The sequence below is a fragment of the Neolamprologus multifasciatus genome, chromosome 9, assembly GCF_963576455.1.
Source record: "Neolamprologus multifasciatus chromosome 9, fNeoMul1.2, whole genome shotgun sequence".
NCBI lineage: Eukaryota > Metazoa > Chordata > Actinopteri > Cichliformes > Cichlidae > Neolamprologus > Neolamprologus multifasciatus.
Genome location: NC_140447.1, coordinates 22,174,069 through 22,196,347, shown reverse-complemented (window position 1 = coordinate 22,196,347; position 22,279 = coordinate 22,174,069). Strand labels below are relative to the sequence as shown.

The 22,279-nt window shown below is 42.2% G+C and overlaps 1 protein-coding gene across 4 annotated transcripts in view; it reads left to right on the top strand.

Annotated features, from left to right (window-relative positions):
- The window catches only part of asap1b (ArfGAP with SH3 domain, ankyrin repeat and PH domain 1b), an 80,780-nt gene that overhangs the window by 40,934 nt on the left and 17,567 nt on the right, over window positions 1–22,279 (top strand). For all 4 annotated transcript variants that reach the window (XM_085171610.1, XM_085171608.1, XM_085171609.1 and 1 more), the window contains exons 7-17: window positions 5,332–5,417; window positions 6,671–6,746; window positions 7,924–8,010; window positions 9,586–9,686; window positions 9,811–9,880; window positions 15,369–15,456; window positions 15,736–15,784; window positions 18,592–18,758; window positions 21,133–21,266; window positions 21,463–21,554; window positions 21,630–21,816. In XM_085171610.1, coding sequence (XP_085027736.1) covers window positions 5,332–5,417; window positions 6,671–6,746; window positions 7,924–8,010; window positions 9,586–9,686; window positions 9,811–9,880; window positions 15,369–15,456; window positions 15,736–15,784; window positions 18,592–18,758; window positions 21,133–21,266; window positions 21,463–21,554; window positions 21,630–21,816 — 1,137 coding nt within the window. The remainder of the gene's footprint in view (window positions 1–5,331; window positions 5,418–6,670; window positions 6,747–7,923; window positions 8,011–9,585; window positions 9,687–9,810; window positions 9,881–15,368; window positions 15,457–15,735; window positions 15,785–18,591; window positions 18,759–21,132; window positions 21,267–21,462; window positions 21,555–21,629; window positions 21,817–22,279) is intronic.

Below are 22,279 nucleotides of genomic sequence, written 5' to 3'. Positions count from 1 at the left end.
TAGGATTTTTTACATAATGGACCAGTGGCTGCTCCACTGCTGTTGGCTGTGTGAATTATTCACTACAAAACTCGCTGCACTTCTTTTGTGCCCTGCCATGCTGATCTGCCCCCTTCTCACTGTGGTTCTCAAGTATTTCCTTGGCCACATTTTCCACCTGTCTTCCAACTTCTCCTTACTCTGTTACAGAGCACGTACTGAATGGCTGATCAAGTCATACTTGATTACCGCTGATGTTTTCCAACGACTTCTAAAGCTAAACATGAGCCAACATGAGAATATTAAGAATCTCTGAGCTAATCGCTAACAGCTCAGCTTCACATTAGAAAAGGAAAGTACACCCTCTATCAATTCTAAGGTTTTATGTATCAGGACATAATAAAAACAATCTGGTCCTTGGCAGGTTTTAAAATTAGATAAATAAAACGTCAGATGAATAGCAACACTTGATATATTCCACTGTTTTAATTGAGAAAAATTAGGAAAAAATCTAGAAGTAGTGTGTAAAAAACACTCTGATTACATCTACAGGAATTAAAAGGATGAGTAGCAGCCAGGAGCTTCCAATTCAAATGCACTTGATTGGCTGATTATCAGCAAGTAGAGCACCTCCATAAAAGTGAGATTTTGGCAGTTTGATGGTCTGAAGCATTATGTGTTCACACCCTGCAGAGGAGGATTGATACCTGCAAAGATTGCTGCTGCCCATCAATCTGAGAAGGGTTTTAAAATCATTACCAAACAATTTGAAGTCCGTCACTGTACAGTGAGAAAGAGTATTTACAAGTGGAAACCGTTTAAGCTCTTGTAGTGTTGCCATGCTTAGAAGAATTAGCCAATCTCGACTCTACAGGCCTCAGTTAGCATGTTAAAAGTACATTTAGAAAAAGACATAACAAGTATAGCTTGTTTGAAAGTATTACCTACCTCCCAAATCTCTAATGCACAACATATCAGCACAAATGCCTCATACCAACTGTTATGCACGGTGGTGGAGAAGTGTCGATTGGGGTTTTGCATCCACAAGACCTGAACACCTTGCTGTCGGCCATTAACTCCTTCAAAACGATGTGAGAGACCGATAAAGCCATACAGAAAATGATTACTTCCAGTTATTGCTGCTAAACGTGGTTCTACAAGATGTTTAGTCACAGGGTGTACTTAGTTTTTCACTGCTTCTGGACTTTGAGTTTTTGTTGAATAAATAATGAAATAGTGTAATCTGTCATGTTGTTGATCATCTGAGGGTTTTTTTTTTTATTATTTTGGTAATCTGGTTAGGTACCAAATTATATTTCATTATGTCCTGTTATGTAAAAGTGAAGAAGGTGTACTTTTTTGCACTACTGTAGATGCTAATATGCTAACCTTCTGACAGGTATTCTCACCAACTCTGTCAGGATGCCAGTGTGTTAGCGGTGTTATAGGTTTGTGGCTCTAAAACCAAAGCCCTTATCTTATAATAGTTTTAGCTCTCCTAGTAACGGCTTTTAATGTTGTAATACCAGCTGCTAATCCGCTTGGCTGCTCTGTTCAGTGTTTGGACATGCTAGTGTGCATTTTAGCTCACTTTCACTTGACCCTTACTTGCATTTTTTTTCTGGTATAATATATACTTTATTTGAATCTCAGCTTTTATAGGTCCCCTTAAGGTGTTTTAAGATGTTTTTTTTTTCTTTTAATCTTGTGTCCCTGATGCACATACTTAATGGAGTGAGCTCAGCTAATCAAGTTTATTTTCGCCTCTGAATGTCTTACAATTAAAATCGTGCTGCTCTTACAGAAAGACATGGGATTGTTATCAGCGGGAATCATTTACGCCTTTGCAAAGCAAATGATGTTTGCATGCAGCAGAACTTCTGTAAGACAAGCCAAGGTAAAAATAAACCTTGATTAGCTGAGCTGTCATTATTATGCAGCGGCTTTGTGCATCTGAAGTTGTTTGAGACTCATTTGAATTCATAATAAATTATATTGGGCACACAAGTTTTAAAATAAATACATTCTGGGACTTTGAGGAAACTATGGAGCTCCTAATCTTTAGCTATAAGTGTCTATGTGAGATTCCCTAACTCTTTAAGTTTTTATCAAGCGTAGTACTCACACGTTTAGCATTTAAAGAGCTTCATTATCGTGAATTTGAAGTTGTTTATGGTCACTTTATGTACTTATTTATTTTTGTTCTGCTTTTAGTCTCTTCTGACTTCACACTATGTTTATCAGCTAGTCACAACCGTTTCCTGCTGAGCAGCCACTGTTAAGAGCTGCAGACAGCTCGATCTGCAAATGCTGCTACAAAAGTGCTGAAAAATGAAGTGAAACAGTAAACAGTAAAAGAAGAAAAACATGAGTAAAAAATGTGAAAAAGTCAAATTATTAAAACATCAGATTTTCAGATTTTAGTAACTAGAAAATATTTAATGATGTGGACGAGTGAAAAAAGTAAATCCAAAATGGAAATGAATGGAAAATAATTAGTGCTCGCATTGTGTTCAAGAATATTTTGCAGAAATAAAACAGCTTGTAAGATAAATAATTACAGCTACAGTTCAGATTGTCAGCCAAACACGTGAAATGCGGCCTTTAATTCTTTGGTTATTGATTCGAGTTACTCCTGAAGAAAAAAGTAGTTTTAGTGGTTGAATGTTGTTGCTTGATTAATTACTGAGTTGTAGAGAAGTCCGGCTCAAATTTGGGCCTAAAAATGTGAATATTTAACAACATAATTTTTAGTTATAAATAAACTTTTGGCATATTTATAAAATATTTGTGTTTTCCCGTTTTGATCATTTAAATTTGTTGCACACTGTCAAATCTCCCAAAATCAAGATGAGATCTATTTATTAGAAGGATGGCACTGAAGCAGAAGGATGGAAAAACATTAAAACCTCCTGAATTAATTAAATAGAAAAATATGATACAGAAAGTTAAGTTTACAGGAAGAATGTCCCCAAAATTAAGGAGGAAGCGTTTGAGCTATTGAGATATGGCTGGAAATTCTAAATATCCTTTTTCTTTCTTGTAAGGCGGCATGTAAAAACATGTTGATGTATTTGGATACATATAATGTATTCCTACCCCCCCCCTTCAGATGGAATGTTTGTTTTTATATATAAATGATGTTTTTCCCCCTTTTTTCCCTTTTTATCCTTTTAAGATGTCAAGTGTTTAAAAAAACAAACAGGAAAGTGGTTTTACAGCTAATCACTCTAAAGCACCGTAAGAAAGAGGAGAAGCCTTTCATTCATTTCAGCCTACAGAGAAGCTTCATATTGTTTATGATGATCATCTGCAGGCTCAACACGGCGCCTCCTTTCACGTTGTGTTTTATACGCTGCTGCAGAAATGTTTGAACCGGCACTTGAGGGAGATTTATCTTCGCATGATTCCAGAAGACCATCACATTATCCAATTTAGCAGTCCGCCTCCAGCTGATGCTGAATGCCAAAGACGAGTTGTAGCTCCTACATTACATTAGCTCCTACTTCCTCTTTCTCTGGCTTCCTCGGCCCCAGATTTGATTTTAAAATTCTTGAGAGCATTGCACATCCGTGCTGATTTGCTTTGTCCTCCCAGACCGACAGGAGTCCTCTGAGCAGGATAAAAACATCTTTGTGGTTTTGACCACTTTTTGTTTTTGTTTTTTTTAAACCGGCCTCACTGAAAACGCCAGTTTGATGACTTTGTGGTTTCAAGAATATATTTATCTTAAAAAAAGAACATGTTAACGCACTATAATGAGAACATAACTGCTTGGTTCTGTGTATTCGGGACAAATATAGCTCAGTGTAGAGGCTGAACACTGAGTTTTAAAAACTCCATGACCCACCAGGCGCTGGTGTGCCTGTGGACTCATTAATATTTATATTCAGAGATGTCAAACCACTTCAGATAATGTATGAGCATGAGCTGGCAGGGCCATGGATGTTTATGTCTTTATCATCGTTTCACATGGTCGTGCAGATTTGCTGTAAGATGAGATGAGCTGCGTTCAGGGACGTTACCTAATGTATACAATGGTTGGTGTCTCTGAGTTATAACATGCATCAGACTTAAATTCTACTGATGGGAGTTAGATGATGCTGTTCTGTAATTTAAAAAAATGTTGTCTATGTTTTGAAGCATTTTGTAAGTGTACAAGGTGTTGTACCAAAAAAAGGAGGAGCTACAGTAATCATTCAGATCAAAAATCTCTTAATCAACAGCCACACAGGCTGGAGATATCAGTGGTGCTGCTGTTGTGTGCAGGGCGTTTGCTGCAGTCAGTGGTACAATCTGTTCATCCCACTTAACCTCATTTCTGTCACACTCGCTCGTGCGCTCGCTCTCTCGCCGTTACTCAATCACCAGATTACAGGACGCTGTCACTCTCTCACCCTTTTCATCCCACGTTGCCAGTGAACGAGTGCGGAAAGGCCGGGCTCAGCAGGCTGTGCTCTGCTCTGCCCAGACGCGGCAGCAGTGCGAACGTCGCTGCTCATTCACACAAAAGAGTCCACACTCGCACATTCGGCAGCTCGCTGCGAAACACTGAACCTGCACAAGCCTGGCACAAAATGTGGATAATCTCCCGTCCAACAGGCTGTGTGAGGCAGACAAAGCGGGGGTTGGGGGGCGGCACATGCGTGCGTGCGTGCATGCACACTCATATGCACGCATCCACACGCACTCAGGCGTGTGCTAATGCACCCAAGCATCCGAACACAATACTAGGAGCAAATTGAAACTGTATGTTGGCGTCACAGGCTTCAGAGCGCTATTGTGTAATAGAGTAAAATTTCCCGTAGAGCTAAAAGTGGTCTTTAGCTGTGACTCTTTGTAAATCTCTGTGGATTGGCACACTGAAGGATTAGTTTCAGATTAAGATCCTCTTTTATTTGTTTGGTCGGAGCATCGTCTGAAGGCACCCAGACTGAGCACATAGCCTACAAAGCACTTTCTCTAGAGGCTGTTCCTTTTTTTTTTTTTTTTTTTTAAATAATGCTAATGTTAAATATTTCCCATCAACCCTTTGAAACTTTATTTAGATCAAGGCAGACGGATGGTATTCTCCTGCTCTACAAGGGAATTTCACAGTGTTTGTCTGGTCTCGGCTCCCACAGTGTTGAGGCAGGCTTGGCTCGCACATCAAAGGTCTCATGAACATATGTGCACTCGGATGAGATTATCATAATGCAAAGTGCTCATGTTATAAGTATCTAAGGCAAAAGCAGAAGCTTTTACTGTCTTTGTAACAGTGCTGGCATGTTATACCTCATTAAACCCAGAAATCCTTTAAACGTACCCTACATTTCAACTCATGGCTGAACTCTGCTTCTCCCCTTCTTGCAGTACCTGATCAAAGTAAACGAGATCAAGACCAAGAAAGGAGTGGACCTCCTTCAGAATCTAATTAAGTATTACCACGCACAGTGCAAGTAAGTACCACCTTAATCCCCTGTAACGCTCTCCTGGCATGTCCATCACACCCACCAACGAAACTCTTTCAAAAGAAGTAGGTTGCTGCCTCACTCTCTGTCTTGCCGTGCAGCTCTTGATGTCAATTTTCTTGCTCCCGCATGAATCACAGCTCTGCAGGGTGCACAGGAACACATATATAGCTCTCATAAATATGCACAGGTCCTCACAAAGATGCGTTCTGACAGCTCCAGGGTTTGGCGGGTAAATAAATTGGGTGCTCTCCACGCCAGAACCGTGGCCCGTGACAGAATGACAGATCATCTCTCAGCGTTCTAGATCCTGTCATAATACCGGGAGAAAACAATACACTTCCCCTTTAATCTGTCCAACCTGGGCCTTGATGGAGAAAAAAACTGCAGTGGTGATGGATTAGAGGCATAAGGACGCCGGATGGCAAGCTGCGGAAAGTGCAGGAGGCAATTTTGTGTTCACTTCAGCTTTAATTCGACTTCTAAAATTAAGAAAGTTACGATCTAACACTACTGCAGTGTTAGATTAATGTTTCCCTCAATTCTGCACTAAAAGTGGCAAATAAAAGGTTGTCAGAAACTGTAGTCGTAATGGGTGTCAGTTATTAAATTACCCAAAAAACGGCAAGTAAAATGAATCCATCGCTAACACAGCAAAATGTGCCAAGGGAGGTCAAGTCAAGGGAGGTGAATCCTTTTCTAAAACTGCAGTATAAACACTTAAACTGTGCATTCTGACACTCTGCAAAGTCAACAGTACTTGACACGGAGAGCACGCTGGAGTGGGAGGAGAGATGTGGGCTCGTCGGTGCAGAGGCTGAAAGAAAACAAGCAGAGGGAAAGAGGTGGCAGCGAAAATAATGAAAAGAGGAAGGGAGATGTATGTTTCGAGAAGAAAAAAAAGCATAGACGGAGAGAGAGGGATGGCGATGGAGATGGAGGTCATTAGTGGTGATTTGCGGCCGTGGAGCTGCATCGAGGTGTGTACCGCTGACACATCTGTAATGGATTTCAGGATGTGCTAAGCACCTCTGCAAATCTGCCCAGCACTCCTGTGCCAGAACGAGCCCAGCTATACATTAAACTGCCTCCATCGCCCTATCCCTCTCTCTCTCTTTCTGTGACCTTCGTAAAGGCCAAACCAAGCTCACTGTAACACATGACATTTGATCACATGTCATGCATCTGGATGACTTTTAATGCCAGTGAAGTTCACGTCTTATCTCTGTTCCCCCCCCCAGTTTCTTCCAAGATGGCTTGAAGACAGCAGATAAGCTGAAGCAGTACATCGAGAAGCTGGCAGCTGATCTCTACAATGTAAAACTCCTCTTCGCTCTGGTTTCATCTCCTGCTCATTATAGGGTTTCATTTCTCATAGAAAACAACTTCTGAGCTATCCCAAGAGTCTGTCACCTGCTTTCCTGGACAAAACTAAGAAGTATCTTTACAATGAGCAAACCAAATTATTTTCACTTCACTTTAATTACACATTACATATCTATATATATATATAAAGCAAATGTAGCATTCTGACAGGGGGCGAGGATAATCCTTCCCCAAATGCTGACCACCACTTCTTATTTACAGCACTGCTGTGCTTTCTACTGAAGCAGCAGTTTTCTCAGAATATCATGCTCTTGCACTTTTTAAAGCAAGAAAAGTTGGGCCATCCTGCACCCACTGTCATGATTCAGGAAAATACCAGACCTCACATAACTTGTTGGGCTCAGGAGGTATAGGCTGGTCATCTACTAGTCTACCAGTCTGCCAATCCCTGACCACATCAGCCTGTAAACCAAAGTATCCACGGGCAAGACAGTGAACCCCGAGATCCTCCTAATGCGTTCAGCGGAGTGTAAATGTAAGATGGATATATGGATGGGTGAATGAGACAGGTAGTATAAAGTGCTTTGAGTGCTTAAGTAAAGAAGAAAGTGGAGCTATGACAGAACCAGTCCATTCACTATAACTTTTTCTCAGCACCTGTAAACTGTTGTTTTCAAGCCCTGAAATTTTCCTGATTTGGGCCACGTTTGGATCAGACATTATTCAGTCTTTCAGCTCCTTAGTACGATGTTTGATTGTGCTGACGTGAGAGCAGTGCAGTTAATAGTTTGGTACATTCACTGCGCCTAAGTGTATCTTCACAAATCAAAAGTAAACTCTGCGATTTAAGTGATTGGATCATTTGGGCTGTAGATGTTTTGCCTGAATATTACTGCACTTGTTTCTGGTATAAAACACTGTCTTTTATTGATGTTTCATTTACTGCCTTTAAAGTTTATACATACTTTTTGTTTTTTATTTTTATCAGCTAATTATACTGCTGTCTTTCTTGGCCAGGACACTCTTGTAAAAGAGATTTTTAATCTCAAGAGTCACACTTTCCTGGTTAAATGAACATTGTATAAATAATAAAGAAGGGAAACTAAACTAAAAGTGCATTATTAGCCCTCTTTGCTTTCCTCTTATATCTTTACTTCACTATCTGCAGATCAAACAAACTCAGGATGAGGAGAAGAAGCAGCTGACTGCCCTGCGAGATCTGATCAAGTCCTCCCTCCAGTTGGACCAGAAGGAGGTAAGCAGGTCACACCCTACCACACAAAGCCAAATTTAAACCCACAACTTGCCAGCCCAGCACAAACTCGGCTGTACTGGGCTGAAAACAGGCCTGACTCAGTCATCCCAGTCATTCTGAAACCTCCTTTTTTTTTTATGTCCTCTCACTCTGGCCACCACCAACTTTTGGAGCTTGTCTCCAGCAGCATAGAGCGAGTGCCCAGTGCTGTACCATGCTGGTAGCCAGTGTGTGGTAGGCTTTGCTGGTGACCAGCGTTGTGCCTCACTGGCTGCTCAGTGGAGAGCCACTCGCTGCCCGACTCTCACACACTTTCCAGCACTCATACTTGCCAACCTTGAGACCTCAGAATTAGGGAGACATTGAAAAGGGCTGTTGGGGGGGTGATAAATACATTTTACAGTGTTTATTTATCGGATTAAATACGTTAAATGTCACCGTTATCATTGGCTGGCCGGAAACAGCGGGGGTGTCCAAATTCAGAGGCTGTGTGAAAACCCCGGAGGAACCCTCCCAAGGGATTAATAAAGTTAAATTAATCTAATCTAATCTAATAACTTTAATCTCAGCCAAACCGATTTAGTCACGAACAAATAAAACACTGAAAAAGCCAAACAATAACATTTTTAAGTTATCAAAGTGACTTATATATCACGTTTAACCCGAGTAGCGAAAGACCGCGGGGGTTTGAAGACGATGTGTCGGTCGGCTCAGATATTTGAAGTTTACACAGCTACATTCTCACCTGAAAACATGTTAAAAGTTTTTTTGCGACCCAGAAAGAGAAATAAGAGTAATATTAAAACTAAGTAGCTGCCGCCATTGTTGGAAACTGGAATTGGCTGGGCCGCGCTATGAATTCTGCGATATGGTTTTTCAATTTTGTTGTCCGGGTGGAAAATTGGGAGAAATTCAGGAGAATGGTGGCTCCGGGAGATTTTCTGGAGGGGCACAGAAATTTGGGATTCTCCCGGAAAAATCGGGAGGGTTGGCATGTATGCCAGCACTGCCGGCTCGTTTTACTTATCAGCACAGGCTGCTTCGGCTGTGCGTTAGCTCACACCCTCTCGGTTCACACGTTCACACTCTCGGTGTGCCTGTCTGCATGAAACAATATATACAGTTTTTCACATTTCAGTTATTCTGTCTGTAGCACCACTTTTAGACAATAAGCACAGAGGATTGTAGGTTTGGTTAACACACGGGCAGGTAGCACACTTTCTCGCACCTGAGCCGGATCTTTCACGCCTCTCCCCTCTATCTCCCCCTCCTCTCTGCCTTCTGCTTGTCTGGAATCAAGTCTAGAAGAGTAAGTGTTGGTGCATGTTGAGCATGCTGGCGTCTGTGTTCTTCAGCTTGACAGTAGAGTGCTTTATCCCTGTAGAGATGTTGCAGAGCATGCCTTTTACCTCCTTTTATTTTTAAGTCTTCACTCTTGGTTTGTTTTTCAGAAGCACTTTGACGTCATCCTTTTTGTGTGTGTGTGTGTTGTCTGTGTGTTGCATGTCTTTATTAAGCCTCTCTGTTCTGTGCACACAAAGTGTTTATTTTGTGTTGTCGTGTGGGTTTGCGCAGGACTCGCAGAGCAAGCAGGGTGGCTACAGCATGCACCAGCTGCAGGGAAATAAGGAGTTTGGGAGTGAGAAGAAAGGCTACCTGCTGAAGAAGAGTGATGGGTAAGCTGCTAACACAGCGAATAATTTTAAAAAAAACGCTGTAGTGTGCGTTCACGACGCATTAAAATGTAAAGCAGGCAGGAAATATCTCTAATGATTGACCCCGCCCCTTCGCCTCTCACAGGCTGAGGAAGGTGTGGCAGAGGAGGCAGTGCTCAGTGAAGGGGGGCATCCTCACCATCTCTCATGCCACAGTGAGTACACACACACACACAGGCACAGCTGCTCATATGACCCCCGTGACCCTCAGCACTGACTGCGGATCAAAAGGAGAACATCATGTGGGGAGGTTGTGTTTTTTTTTCTCTCTCTCTCTCTCGTCACAATCTGGAGGCTGGCACAGTGGAATTGACATAAATGGGTTGTCATGGCAACCTTGCCTCACCCTCTTACCCCCCCTTGCTGCCTGCTGCGCCTCGGTGACTCATCTCAGAGCGAGTGTGAGGGTACCGCCACCGCTGCCGCTCTTGTACAGCAGGCACGTTTCAGTGTGATGTTTTCTTTCCCGCTCCGGACCTCGGGAATCTAACGCGGGGCTCATATATCTGGGTTAATTCTGTCAACCGCCGGCCCCTGAGGTGTAACCTACAGAGCCTCGAAACTCCCACGGGACCAGCTGGACTGTCGGGGGGGCTTAGCGCAATCAGTAGCTCTTAGCTAATTGTGGCAGAGCAGTGGCAGGTGTCTCATCACGCTCGGACAGTCCATCTGTTAACAGGAAACAATGCATTGTTCAGGAATTTATTATGTTTTTGGTGCTTTTAGTGTTTGCTGAAAGCTCCTAAAGGTTTTTTTCTTCTCTTGCCTCTTACTTACGTCAGTGTGGTCATCAAAAACATTTGAACCTTGTCAATATTAAAAGCAAGACTTTCTGATTGAAATTCCTCTTACAGCTTATAAATACAATTCAGATTAAAGTGACCCCCCCCCCCCAAAACAAACAAACAAACAACCTGATAACATAACCAACAAATAAACTGAGCTTCAACATTAACTTGACTTTTAATATTATTTAAATGTATCCAGGAGAATAGATTTAGCAATTAGTATCATTTCTATGTGATTTATTAATTCAGACAGCTTTGACAAGTTGGCGCGAGACAACTATTGTAATGTTGTTTTATTAATCCTTTGGGGGAAGGTTGGGGTGTCGAGAAGGGCATCCTGCACAGAAATCTGCCAAATCAAATCTGCAGAGCTACCAGCTGTGGCTTATTTTAATATATGCACTTTGATTATTTTTAATTAAATTCTTTCAGCCTTGCCTTTTGTTATAGAGCACAGCAGGTACTGGATATATGCCTTTACCAATATTCCCATACCTGTATTCAGTTCAGTTTAGTTCAGTTTTTTCCTTCAGAATTTTCATGGCACAGACTCAACAAGGCGCTGGAATCATTCCTCAGAGAGTTTGGTTCATATTGACGTTGCAGCTTCACAATCTTGCTGCAGATTTGTTGGCTGCGCATCCATGATATGAATCTCTTGTTCCACTGTACAGTACAGTGAAGCATCAGTATCTCACAGCAGTCCAGACTTCTGTTGTCCAGCTTTGGTGAGCCCCTGAGAACTGTAGATTTTGATTTTGTGGGATTTTTTTGTGGCACATCACTACTGACAGTGAAATTCTTAGACTCAGACCTCCCTCAGTATAGCACACAAGGAAGCAATATTGCACTTACACTGACATGTAAACTATACTGGTTTTTAGTAAAAATAGAAAAAAGAATACAAATACTATAACAGCTGTAGTGCAGAGATAAAACGTCAAACGTATACATGATGAGGTTCCTACGTTTTTGTTTTTATTGTCCAGTTTTCACAAACTGGTTGGTGACAAGCTGTTAGTTGTGACGCTCGTCTGCTGGTAAAAAATCAGAGCTTCTTTGCCGGACAGACAGTACCTTCCCTAACTGTGCATAGCAGAAAGAAAATAGCCAGTAACACAAATGCATCTTTGTACTGGCAGATTATATCAACCCACTGATTGGGACTGGTTCCAATTTGCAAGTTAACTGTGTGGTTTGTGCGTGCAGATTAAAAGTAGGACTGCTTAGATGCTGCAGAAACCCCCAAACTTCCAGAATTGAGCTTGAGGAAGACACACTTACCACAAACCACACATGGGGGTGAGAAGCAGAGTTTATACATATATTCTGTTGTTTGTAGCTGCAATACCGAACAGAGCAGATGTTATTCTCTCATAAAGTGTTTACATCACCAGGAAACCTTAGATGTGTTTTATTTGTCGTTATGCTAACAACTTGACTCTGGGTCAGTCATCGCTGCGGTCAGACTGAAATACCTCAACAAATAAACTAATGGCGCTCCCTTCAGCCTCAGCTGTACTTTGTGTTTAGAGCTAAGTAGCAGATGATGGCTAATGGTCAACACCATATCTGCTAAACACTAGCATATTGTCTCCGTGAACGTGCCGGTGTTAGCACAGCCTTACAAATCCGCAAGCATGTCTGTGTAGTAACAGCCTGTGGATTAAATCAGATAAATCATCCCTGACGGCTTTAAGCATACATGCAAATGTTTGAATTTAGCGTTATTTACTTCTAACCAGTGAGGATTGGCAGCGAGTCGGGCGTGTGGGATGAGCTTGGTGGAGTTGGCACTCTGGCGGCTTATTTCCCAGCAGACACAGCAGTTGCTCCAGCTGTAACACAGCGGGGAGGATCAGGATGATCGCGACTGACGTGAACGTGAGCTTTGTTGTTTTGAACTTTCACGCTGCTGCTGCAAAGACGCTCTGAGGAAGTGGTCACATGTGATGTGAGAGGAAAATGTTTTCTCTTATTGTGTTTTGTGATGGAGGAACTGAATCTTTGACCTCAGTTTCTAATTTAGCCCACTGAGCGGTTATCATACTGAGCTTGTAATCGTTTTTCTCTGTCCGAGAGCAGTTTACCACCGCTTCAGGTTTTTCCCTTTTCTTCAGGTTTTTCCCTTTTCTTCAGGCCTCAGTGCAGATGAACTTTAGGTGGCTTTAGTTGGATGTGGCATCTTGCCAGCAGGCTAACACCAACTCCAAGGCTCATAACAGCCTGTTAGCATTTCATTAGCACGTGCCCTCGTCCCCCCTCTGCCCGGGCACTGGCAGGAGACAATGCTCAGTATGTACGTGCCAACTGGACCCAATTATTACAGTACACAGCCCAGCCAGCTCAGTCCACTGTCTTAATGGGGGCACCTTGAGTTCAGCTTGTAGTTCGGACCGCAGAAGCTTTGTTGAATAATAAAAACATGAGTTCATACAATTATCTACGAGAATTATGCAAATCCTTTTAAAATGAAAATATACCCACCATCTGGTGGCTCCAGCTACTCAAACATGAGCATTTTTTTCTCCTTTTCTATATAATTTATTTTTGTTGTTTCTGACAAAATGAACAACGTGAAGACCCCTCAGTTTGTGGGAAACCCAAGTCAGCAAAACGAATTGTGCATATGTTACTCATATTTTATTTCCTACTTTGTTGTGTTTATGCGTGAATGTCCGGTGTTCTGGGAATCCGTCCTACCTGACAAACCATCCTACCCGTTGTTTCTGCGCATGCGCACAACATGAAATTAAGTGGCGAAGCGTCCTACCTTTATGAATATTAGCTAGAAAAATACTCTGCGGGTAAAATTAAGTGCCAAACCATGCTACCTTTGTGACTGTTACCTACAAGCATACTTTAATGGGTAAAATGAAGTGGCAAACCGTCCTGGCTTTATGAATATGAGCTACAAGCTTACTCTGATGGGCAAAGTTAAGTGGCAAACCATCATACCTACTTAAATTTGTGCTGGAATGACTCTGTGACAGCAGAAATGTGCATAAACTACTTAAGGTAGGACGTTTTACCAAAGTAGGATGGTTTGTCAGAACACCGGATCTGGAAACAAGATGGGCTCTACTGCCAAACATCAAAGGAGGTTTCTGTGCATTTCTGTTATCACTGTTACACCTGTAAAAACACATCTGGGTCACTCTACGTGCACAGGAAATAGACTTGAAGTGTTTCTTCCCTTCAACCAAACTTTTACTTTCACCCGCCATATTTCTGCATGTACAGCGTCAACAATCGGGTGGATTGTGTGTGAAAATGTTTGCACACTTTGAATTCAGCTTGAGGAGGAGCCTTGATCACTTGTTGAGGCCTCTGTGAGGCTGTGCTTGCTGTATTAGCTGAATGCTAACATGCTCACAATGACAGTGTTAAATGCTGATGCTTAGCTGTGTTCACGATTGTTGTAATTAATCGGCACTACTGCTAAGGGTGATGAAGTTTAACCTTTATTTGACCGTATGATGCAGAGAATAATCCATTTATTTGTATGGCACTTTCTAAAACACACAGTTACAAAGTGGTTCACAGTTTGAGTACAACCCCATATTAAAGATAAGACTACATGTTCCAGGACACAGACGCACAAACATACGGCCTTGCATTCATTCCCGCATACACACTTCCAGAGACGCTAACTTATAGCAATGACTCTTCAGCAGCTTCGTTTAAAACAAACCAGAGATTCGGCCGACCTGATGGGCTAAGGAAGTTTGTTCCAAACATTGGGAGTTACAGCCCTAAAAAGTGTGGAACAGTTTAAGGGCTGCTGCATGTGCTGAAGCTTGGCCATGTAGGGTTTCATGTGTTCTCAATAATTTTCTTTTTTAAATGGATTCTGAGTTTCACTGGATGCCAGCAAAGGGAAGCAAGAACAGGGGTGATATGTGAGCTGTGGCTAGTTACCACTCAGACTGAAGGCCTAGGGGCCGAGCGGGTGGGCGACGTGGACACCCAACTGTTTGAATGAAACCATAGATGCATCTATGAAACATCCTGCACGAGTTCTTGTGAACCCAAGTGTTCAAATAGACCTTTGACAAAAATAACAGGCTATGATGTAAAATCGCTCGTGTCATGACAATGCCGGTACAAATACGTTGTGATTAAGAGAGCATGCATACATTAAGGCTGAATTTGGTGATGTAGGCGTTTCAGTGGTGACCTGGCAGGTGGGTGTTCTTGAACTTGTACTTCCAGGCAATTTGTGCCACCTTAAGACGCTACTGCCAGGAGGCTTAGCCTAGCTGCTGCGTTCTGGACCAGTTAAAGACTGGCTGAAGAGAAAGAGGGAATCGGACAGGAGAAAATTAAGGCGACTGCTAAAAGTTCTAAATTATTGGGTGGCAGTAGAGGTTTGAGTTTTGCAATGATTCTTAGATTCAAAATTCAAATGCTGGGGAATAATATTGATAGCAAAATTCTTGGTGGGGATCGTAAGAACTGAAAATTAGAGCCTCAGTTTTGCCGGGATTAAGATGAAGGGAATTTGAAGAAGTTATTAACGGCAGTGAATTATTCAATGAGGTAGGAGAGGCTGATGGGTCGCCAGCTCATCCAGGTGAGCTGTAGCGACACCAGATATTACTGTTTTTGTGGGTAATACGACGATGATGTCACTGAACGATGAAAAGTGATCCACACAGTCACTGCAGTTCATCCGAGGAACACCAGCTTACATGCATACACGTGTCAACTGCTTCTCATTTTGAGATGTTTGACTGAACTCAAATCCCCAAAGCACCGAAATATTTATGTCTCTGAGGTGAGGACGGTGTTGTGCTTGTGTGTAATATTTCCACTGTGGTCCAGTGTGTGATCTTTGTGTTCGTTCTTACAGTCCAACAGGCAGCCAGTCAAACTCAACCTGCTCACCTGCCAGGTGAAACCAAGTACTGAGGACCGGAAATGCTTTGATCTCATTTCTCGTAAGTTACACACACACACACACACACACACACACACACACACACACACACGGTCACACACTTTAACGCATGCCTGAAAATGGCTCGGTGACAAACACTTGTAATATGATGAGAGTTGCCTCTTGTAAAAGGACCTGTGGAAACTCCACATGCAGTTTTCTTTGTATAACAGTGTATTAAGAACACAGATAAGCGTTTTAATCGTTTGCTGCATGCTGGCTATCATAAATACAAAAGTAGACATTTGCATTTTTTAACTCCACCGTTTATTGTTTGCAGATAACCGGACGTATCATTTCCAGGCCGAGGATGAGCAGGAGTTTGTCATGTGAGTACTTCAGAGTAACGACAGACACATGATCCTCGTTCTGCTTGTTATCGCTGTTTGAAGCAGTCTGACACCACTTCGCCTCAGTCTACACACCCATTTATTCTTCTATGTGTGATCTCACTAAAGGTGTCTTTAGCCGTCAGCTAAAGGTTTTTCATTAATGGGACGCCGGTTAGTCGCTGGTGTGTCGCTTCATTGTCACTCTTGAACACAGGAAGTGTTTTTCACTTTGTAGAGAGCAGTGAGGCTGCGACTCTGTGGCAGTGAGGATGGCAGTGCGATTGGTGGTCTGGAGTAATTCAGGTCGCTGTAACTTCATGCTGTTGCTTCCCCCTACCTTCACGCACGAGCAGACACACATACACAGGAATAACCACGGTTGTGCTACCTATTTAAGAGATCCTTTCACACACTTAACGTGTTTAAATTAGTTTTACAGCAGTGTTATAGTGACTGCACATGAAAAATAATGAGTTGTGATACAAAAAAGTGTCTTAGCTTTGTTCACTTTTGCCGTTTCTGTTGAAGTCGAATCGTATTTATGACACAAGAAGTCATATTGTTAATTGGCGAGTTGTCTGTATAGTCAGACTCCATGAGGACAAATTTAGTCGTCATTGTGGCTAAAAAACAAGCATTAATAATTTTTGGGAACTATATAAAAGCCTGTACGTTCTGCAGTGCAGAGTATACCGTCTGCATTCATGTGAAATTTGAATAATTAATATGTCACAAAGACACTGCTTTGCTTTTACCATGTGGGAGGACGAACAGAAAGTTAAATTTGTAAATTAAGGCTGGTTGGTCAGAGTAAAGCAGCTGCAGGCACGTTAAACTGTGCAACAGTCGTTTTTTGGTGTCTGCGGTAACCATGTAACGTCGCTTATTTGTCATCGTGTTGTGGAAACCGGCCACCATAATTTTCCAGAAAGGTCAAGTGAAACTATCTTTGTTAGTTTGTGAGAATAAGTCACAGGATGATGAATGGATGAGTTTTCCTGTTTGCTTGAAGGATTATGGATCAGATTTTGATTTAAGTAGATAAATATCTTTAGAAAAGTACTGGTATGTGTTTTGAACTACAAGTGCACTCGTTGCCAAATGCGTTGGTCAGATCTGGTTATTCACATGTGAAAATCTGAAAGACCGAGCTTCTACTGAAAGAATAAATATCACAGATTCATCCAGTGAAAGTATGCGGTCAGTGTGAGCGGCTGACTTAAGAATGAGTCAGAAAAATATTTTTAAAGCATGAAAAATTCACCCAGATTTTACACGACCAGTGTTTAAAGGCCTTCACTTCTCGAAGCTCAAAGCGACCTCACTTTAACTTAAAACAAAGGCCACAACACTAAAATAATAAAATAAAACACAAGTAACAATGAAAGAATAGAACTGAGAAACTGGGATTAATCAATTGTCAACATACGTATCGGCTCTAATGTGATTTTTAATGAAACTATTAACCCTGTTAATATAATACACGTTTAAGCATTAAGGATTTTTTTTAAAAGCCAGATTTTTGTTTAATATTTAATTCTTTTTTAAAAAAAAAAATTGTCACAAGGTTCAATTAAAACTCCATTTTAAAAAAATTATATTTTGGTGATTTTTGTTTTCATGCTTTACAGGCTTTTTAATAGCTTGCCCAACAAACAGGAGCTGGGATGAGATCAGCAGTTTTCATCACTTTTTCGGTGTTTTGCTACTGGAAACGGAATTTTCCGGAGGAACCCACCCGAGGGATTAATAAAGTTTCATCTAATCTAATCTAATCTAATCTCAGTTGCCTACAGATAAACAAAAACAGTTGAATGCAGTGTTGTGATGACGTTGTTGGACATAAGATGTGATTCCCCCGGAGCCGAATCACTCATAAACACAGAGGAGTGAAAACAAACCTTGAAGTCTGAATACTGTCGATCTGCCACTCTGTGATGGTGGAAACTTTCTTCCAGCCTCGCTGTGGCTTTGCCTCTTCGCTCAGTGCTGCTTGAACACTTTGTGTTGCTTGTACTCCTTTGGGATGCCACTCGCGGCTCTGCTCTGCTCCTTCCGTCACGCAATTCCAACTGCAGTGGTGTCGGCGACGGCGTCGTCTTCTTTGTAGTTCCCTTCAAATATTTAGTGTTTCATAGGGCGCTCGCTTCACGTAATCACGCTCTTCCTCAATTAGGCCGGCAGCATATTATAATGCATATTGTAAGCAAACACGCAAACGCTTTTGGCTTGGCATCTGCACACCTACGCATTAGTGGATTAAAATATCTTGTTTTTCCACACATGGAGATAAACAGACAATCGAATGCATCGGTTTGTGTGCCCACTGTCTGTCTGCTCTCAGAGAGGGGATTGAGTGGCAGTGACAGAGGAAGGGCTGCGATCGGCTGCGTGTGTGCCGATTGTGCTTTGTGTAGTGAATTGCAGGAGGTCGTGTTTGTACGCCCGCCTCGTTGTAACGGCCACAGGCCTGCGTGGGTGCGTTGGTGCCTCTTTAACCTTTTCAAAGAACCCAAAGAATGGGCAAATATTTGTGTGTTTTAGCATCTTTGTAAAGCAAAAATGCAACATAATCCCTCCTTTTAGCTTCCCTGTTGCTGCTTTTCTGTGTGTTTTTGTGATTTTGATGCATTTAGACAAGATAAAAGGTCACTGAAGGCTTTAAGAACCTGTGATGGGCGCTTTCCTGACATTTTATCACAAAATGATGCTATCCTTAACTTTACCCCTAGCTGTTTTTATCTCAATAAAGTAAAACTTTATTTTATTGTTTGTAATGTCTCTAACAATGTTCCCTCTTGCAGTTGGATCTCGGTGCTGACCAACAGCAAGGAGGAGGCGTTAAACATGGCGTTTCGTGGCGAGCAGAGCAGCGGAGGGGAGGACGGATTAGAGGACCTCACCAAAGCCATCATAGAAGACGTGCTGCGCATGCCGGGCAATGAAGTCTGCTGCGACTGTGGAGCTGCAGGTGTGTTTGTGGGGCTGCGTGAGTCCATTTAAATGTGGACCGTGTTTTATTTAAAGCCGCTCTCCTGTCTCAGTAGCTTTACAATGTCACCACTGCCTTGAACTCCGTGTCCTTCAGTTAGATGGTTGCTGAGCGAGCTACACTGCAGTGTGCGTGCGCGCATGCTGGTGTTGTTAGCATTCAGGACGCAGCTCTATCCCGATACTCCCCCTCACATTAGAAAGCAAAGAGTCAGCACTCAGGAGTGCCGTGGACACTCAGACCCTCTGACTCTCAGCACACACAGGCTTCCATCCACACACTCCACTCTGTCTGTATAAACACACACAGCAGCTTGCAGAGTACTGGGGCGGTGGACTTTATCTCTTGGGGGAGAAAAAAAAACATTTCTGGGCTTTGAGAAACAACATCATTACATCACGATGTTACATAAGTCACACACGCTTCGTCGACCCCTGCGGTCCTCAGAGAGCGGAGGTAATTTGTCATGTCTGCTCTCTTGTTGCTGCATCCATTCATATACATGGCTTTGGCATAACACATGTTCCAGATGTGGATTTAAGCATCTGATTCTTGTTGTTATCTGACCGAGAAGGTGACGCCCATGCTTCACTTTCCTCAACACATAAAATTAATTTGGTGGTTAAAGGACCTTTTTATGACTTTCAAAGGTCACCTCGTTGTTCCCTCTGCTGCTCATTCGATGCTCTGACTGGAAATTCATCTGTAAGATAGCATTAATCAGCTATAGAGGTCCCATAAATTCACAATGCATCTGTTAATTGTGTTGTGTAAATGTGTGCACGTGCCTTCCTGCTGTCTGTGTTTGCGTGCATGACTCACAGGGTTTTTGGGCTGTCTCTATCGTTTCCACCAGCCTCCTCTGGTGTTAAATTGTCAGCTTCAGACAGAGCAGCACCCCTCGCCTCACAGCATCAGCATCACTGAGGTCACAGTTTAAAGCTTCCTTAATTCCCCCGGATTGCATCAGAACATCAGTCAGCAAAGTCGCTCGGTCTCTGGAGGTTTCGAGGATCTGCCACATCTCTGTGCGTGTGCGCCTTTGTGCTTTGCAGTGGTGGTGCATTAATAAATAAAATCAATGAATATAGTGGAAAAATAAGCTGTGGTTTAGCAGCTGAATCAGGGCTGGTTTATTCACAAGATGGTTGTTTTCTGTTGCAGTGATTTGAGGATATGGTACATGTGGACATGCAAAGCCTAACTGGCAGTTTAAGCTTAGTGCTGTTACCCTTATGAATGGTCCGGCTTTACATGCATTTCAGTGTTAATGCAGGACCACAGATATTTCCAGAAAACTGAGGGAGAGAGTGTTGCATCAGTTAGAAAAGATGAGACATTCTGTGGAGGAAGAAAAAAACCTAAGCAATCGCTTTGCTTCCTGTTTCAACTTCTTCTTTTGTGTCATCAGAGTCAAGCACGCCTCAAGCATCACTATAAATGCTTTTGTGGCGATTTTAAAGTCACAGTGCGTGCGGCCAGTGACTAGTGCGGCAAGCATAACGCAATACAAAACAGGCATCAGTTATATAAGAAGTCAGGAAGAGCTTGAAAAGAGGCATCTGTAGCAGAGGTGGGTTGCAAAGCAGATTGCAGGGCAGCAACAATTTAAAAAGGAAATAAAACTGCATGCTGCATGTAAGATTTGCTGCATGTGGGGAGGTTTATCAGCTGAGCCCTCGATGCTGTCGGATAGGGTTGTCAAACATAAGGCCCGGGGCCCAGAATTGTCCCGGCAAAGACTCTAATCCAAACCACTACATGGTACTGGAAAATGTGAATGAGCGCATAAAGTTTGGACTTCAAACTACGGAAGAGGATTAGGGCCACTGGGGGGAAAAAAAGTGGGCACGTCTTTTTTTTTTCTTCTTTTCCTGAATTCTGAGAAAAAAGTCAGAATTCTGACTTTTTTCTCAGATTTTTTTCCCAGTGGCCCTAATCCTCTTCCGTATCAAACTGTATTTTCATACATTTTACAAAATTTTTACTGATCGCTGAAGACCTTAGAAGTCATCTAAAAGTTTCTGTTTGTTTGGGGTTTTTTTTACAGTATGTGCAGTGAAAACATTGTTTTTGAAGCAGCATTTCTTTATCATTTAGAAAAACTGAGATTTATTGTTAAAATTGCTCTTTTTGTATTAAAATGTCTCAGGAAATAAATACATAGTTAAAATTTAGACTGGAAGAAAGGCGAGTTTCTTTGGTTCGGCCAACTTAAGATCAAAGCAGGCTGTATATGTGGCCCACAATGTAAAATGAGTTTGACATCCTTACTGTAGGAGGTCAAATCACCACCTGTTTATATATCAGCCTCCTGTAGCCGTAATAACTTGTATTACACTGTTGTCTGTAGACCCAAAGTGGCTGTCCACCAACCTGGGGATCCTCACCTGCATCGAGTGCTCTGGCATCCACCGAGAGATGGGAGTCCACATTTCCCGCATCCAGTCCATGGAGCTCGACAAGTTAGGAACCTCAGAACTCTTGGTGAGTCAGACGAACGGCCTGTCGAGGGAACTGATCTTATTTTCGAGGCACACCCGTCACTGTTTTCACCTGAAATATGAGGAATCATGAAAGAGTATTGTGAAGACAGGATGGAGCCAATTTTAATCTGTAAAGCTGCAGGGATACATCATGTGTCTTTCTTTGGTTGCTGATGTTTCCTTTCTTTCTCCCACAGCTGGCCAAGAATGTAGGGAACAGTAGCTTCAATGAGATCATGGAGGGAAACCTCCCCTCCCCATCACCAAAGCCCACTCCCTCCAGTGACATGTAAGTTTTATATATAAACAAATCTTTAACTCTCAACTCAACTCTCTAACTTTTTGTTTGACATTTTGTCCACAGGACAGTGAGGAAGGAGTTCATCAACGCCAAGTATGTGGACCACAAGTACGCGAGGAAGACGTGCACGTCTGCGGCAGCTAAAATGATCGAGTTGTTTGAGGCGGTTCAGTCCAGGGACCTGCTGGCACTTATTCAGGTCTATGCGGAGGGGGTGGAGCTTATGGAGCCGCTTCCAGAGGCAGGACCGGTGAGTCAAAGAGACATCTAAAGGTCTGATTTATCCAAAGTTAAAAACACGATAAGATAATTTTGTTTCAAACGTTTTTTTATGGTGTCGAAATCAATGTCAGTAGAGGTGAATCGAAAAATAAACATTTGTGCTTTTAAAGAGTGACAGTGTTAGATTTGTCCAACAGTTTTCTTAGTCTTATAGATAGATAGAACTTTATTAATCCCTTGGGTAGATTCCTCTGGGAAATTCTATAATAACTCATGTTTTTTAAGAGAGATGTTTCCACTGTAGAAACTTTTTAGTTATTTGTTTAACTTGAAGGAACTCTCTCTTTTATTGTGTGTCCACAGTTTAGGAACTGTAGACTATCAAAGTTGGCAGAAACCTAAATTATAGGACTTTTTATAGGTCCTACAGGGCAGAAGAGAAACCTTTTATTGGCAAAAATGTACAGTGATTGGTCCAAGTCTGGATTGTT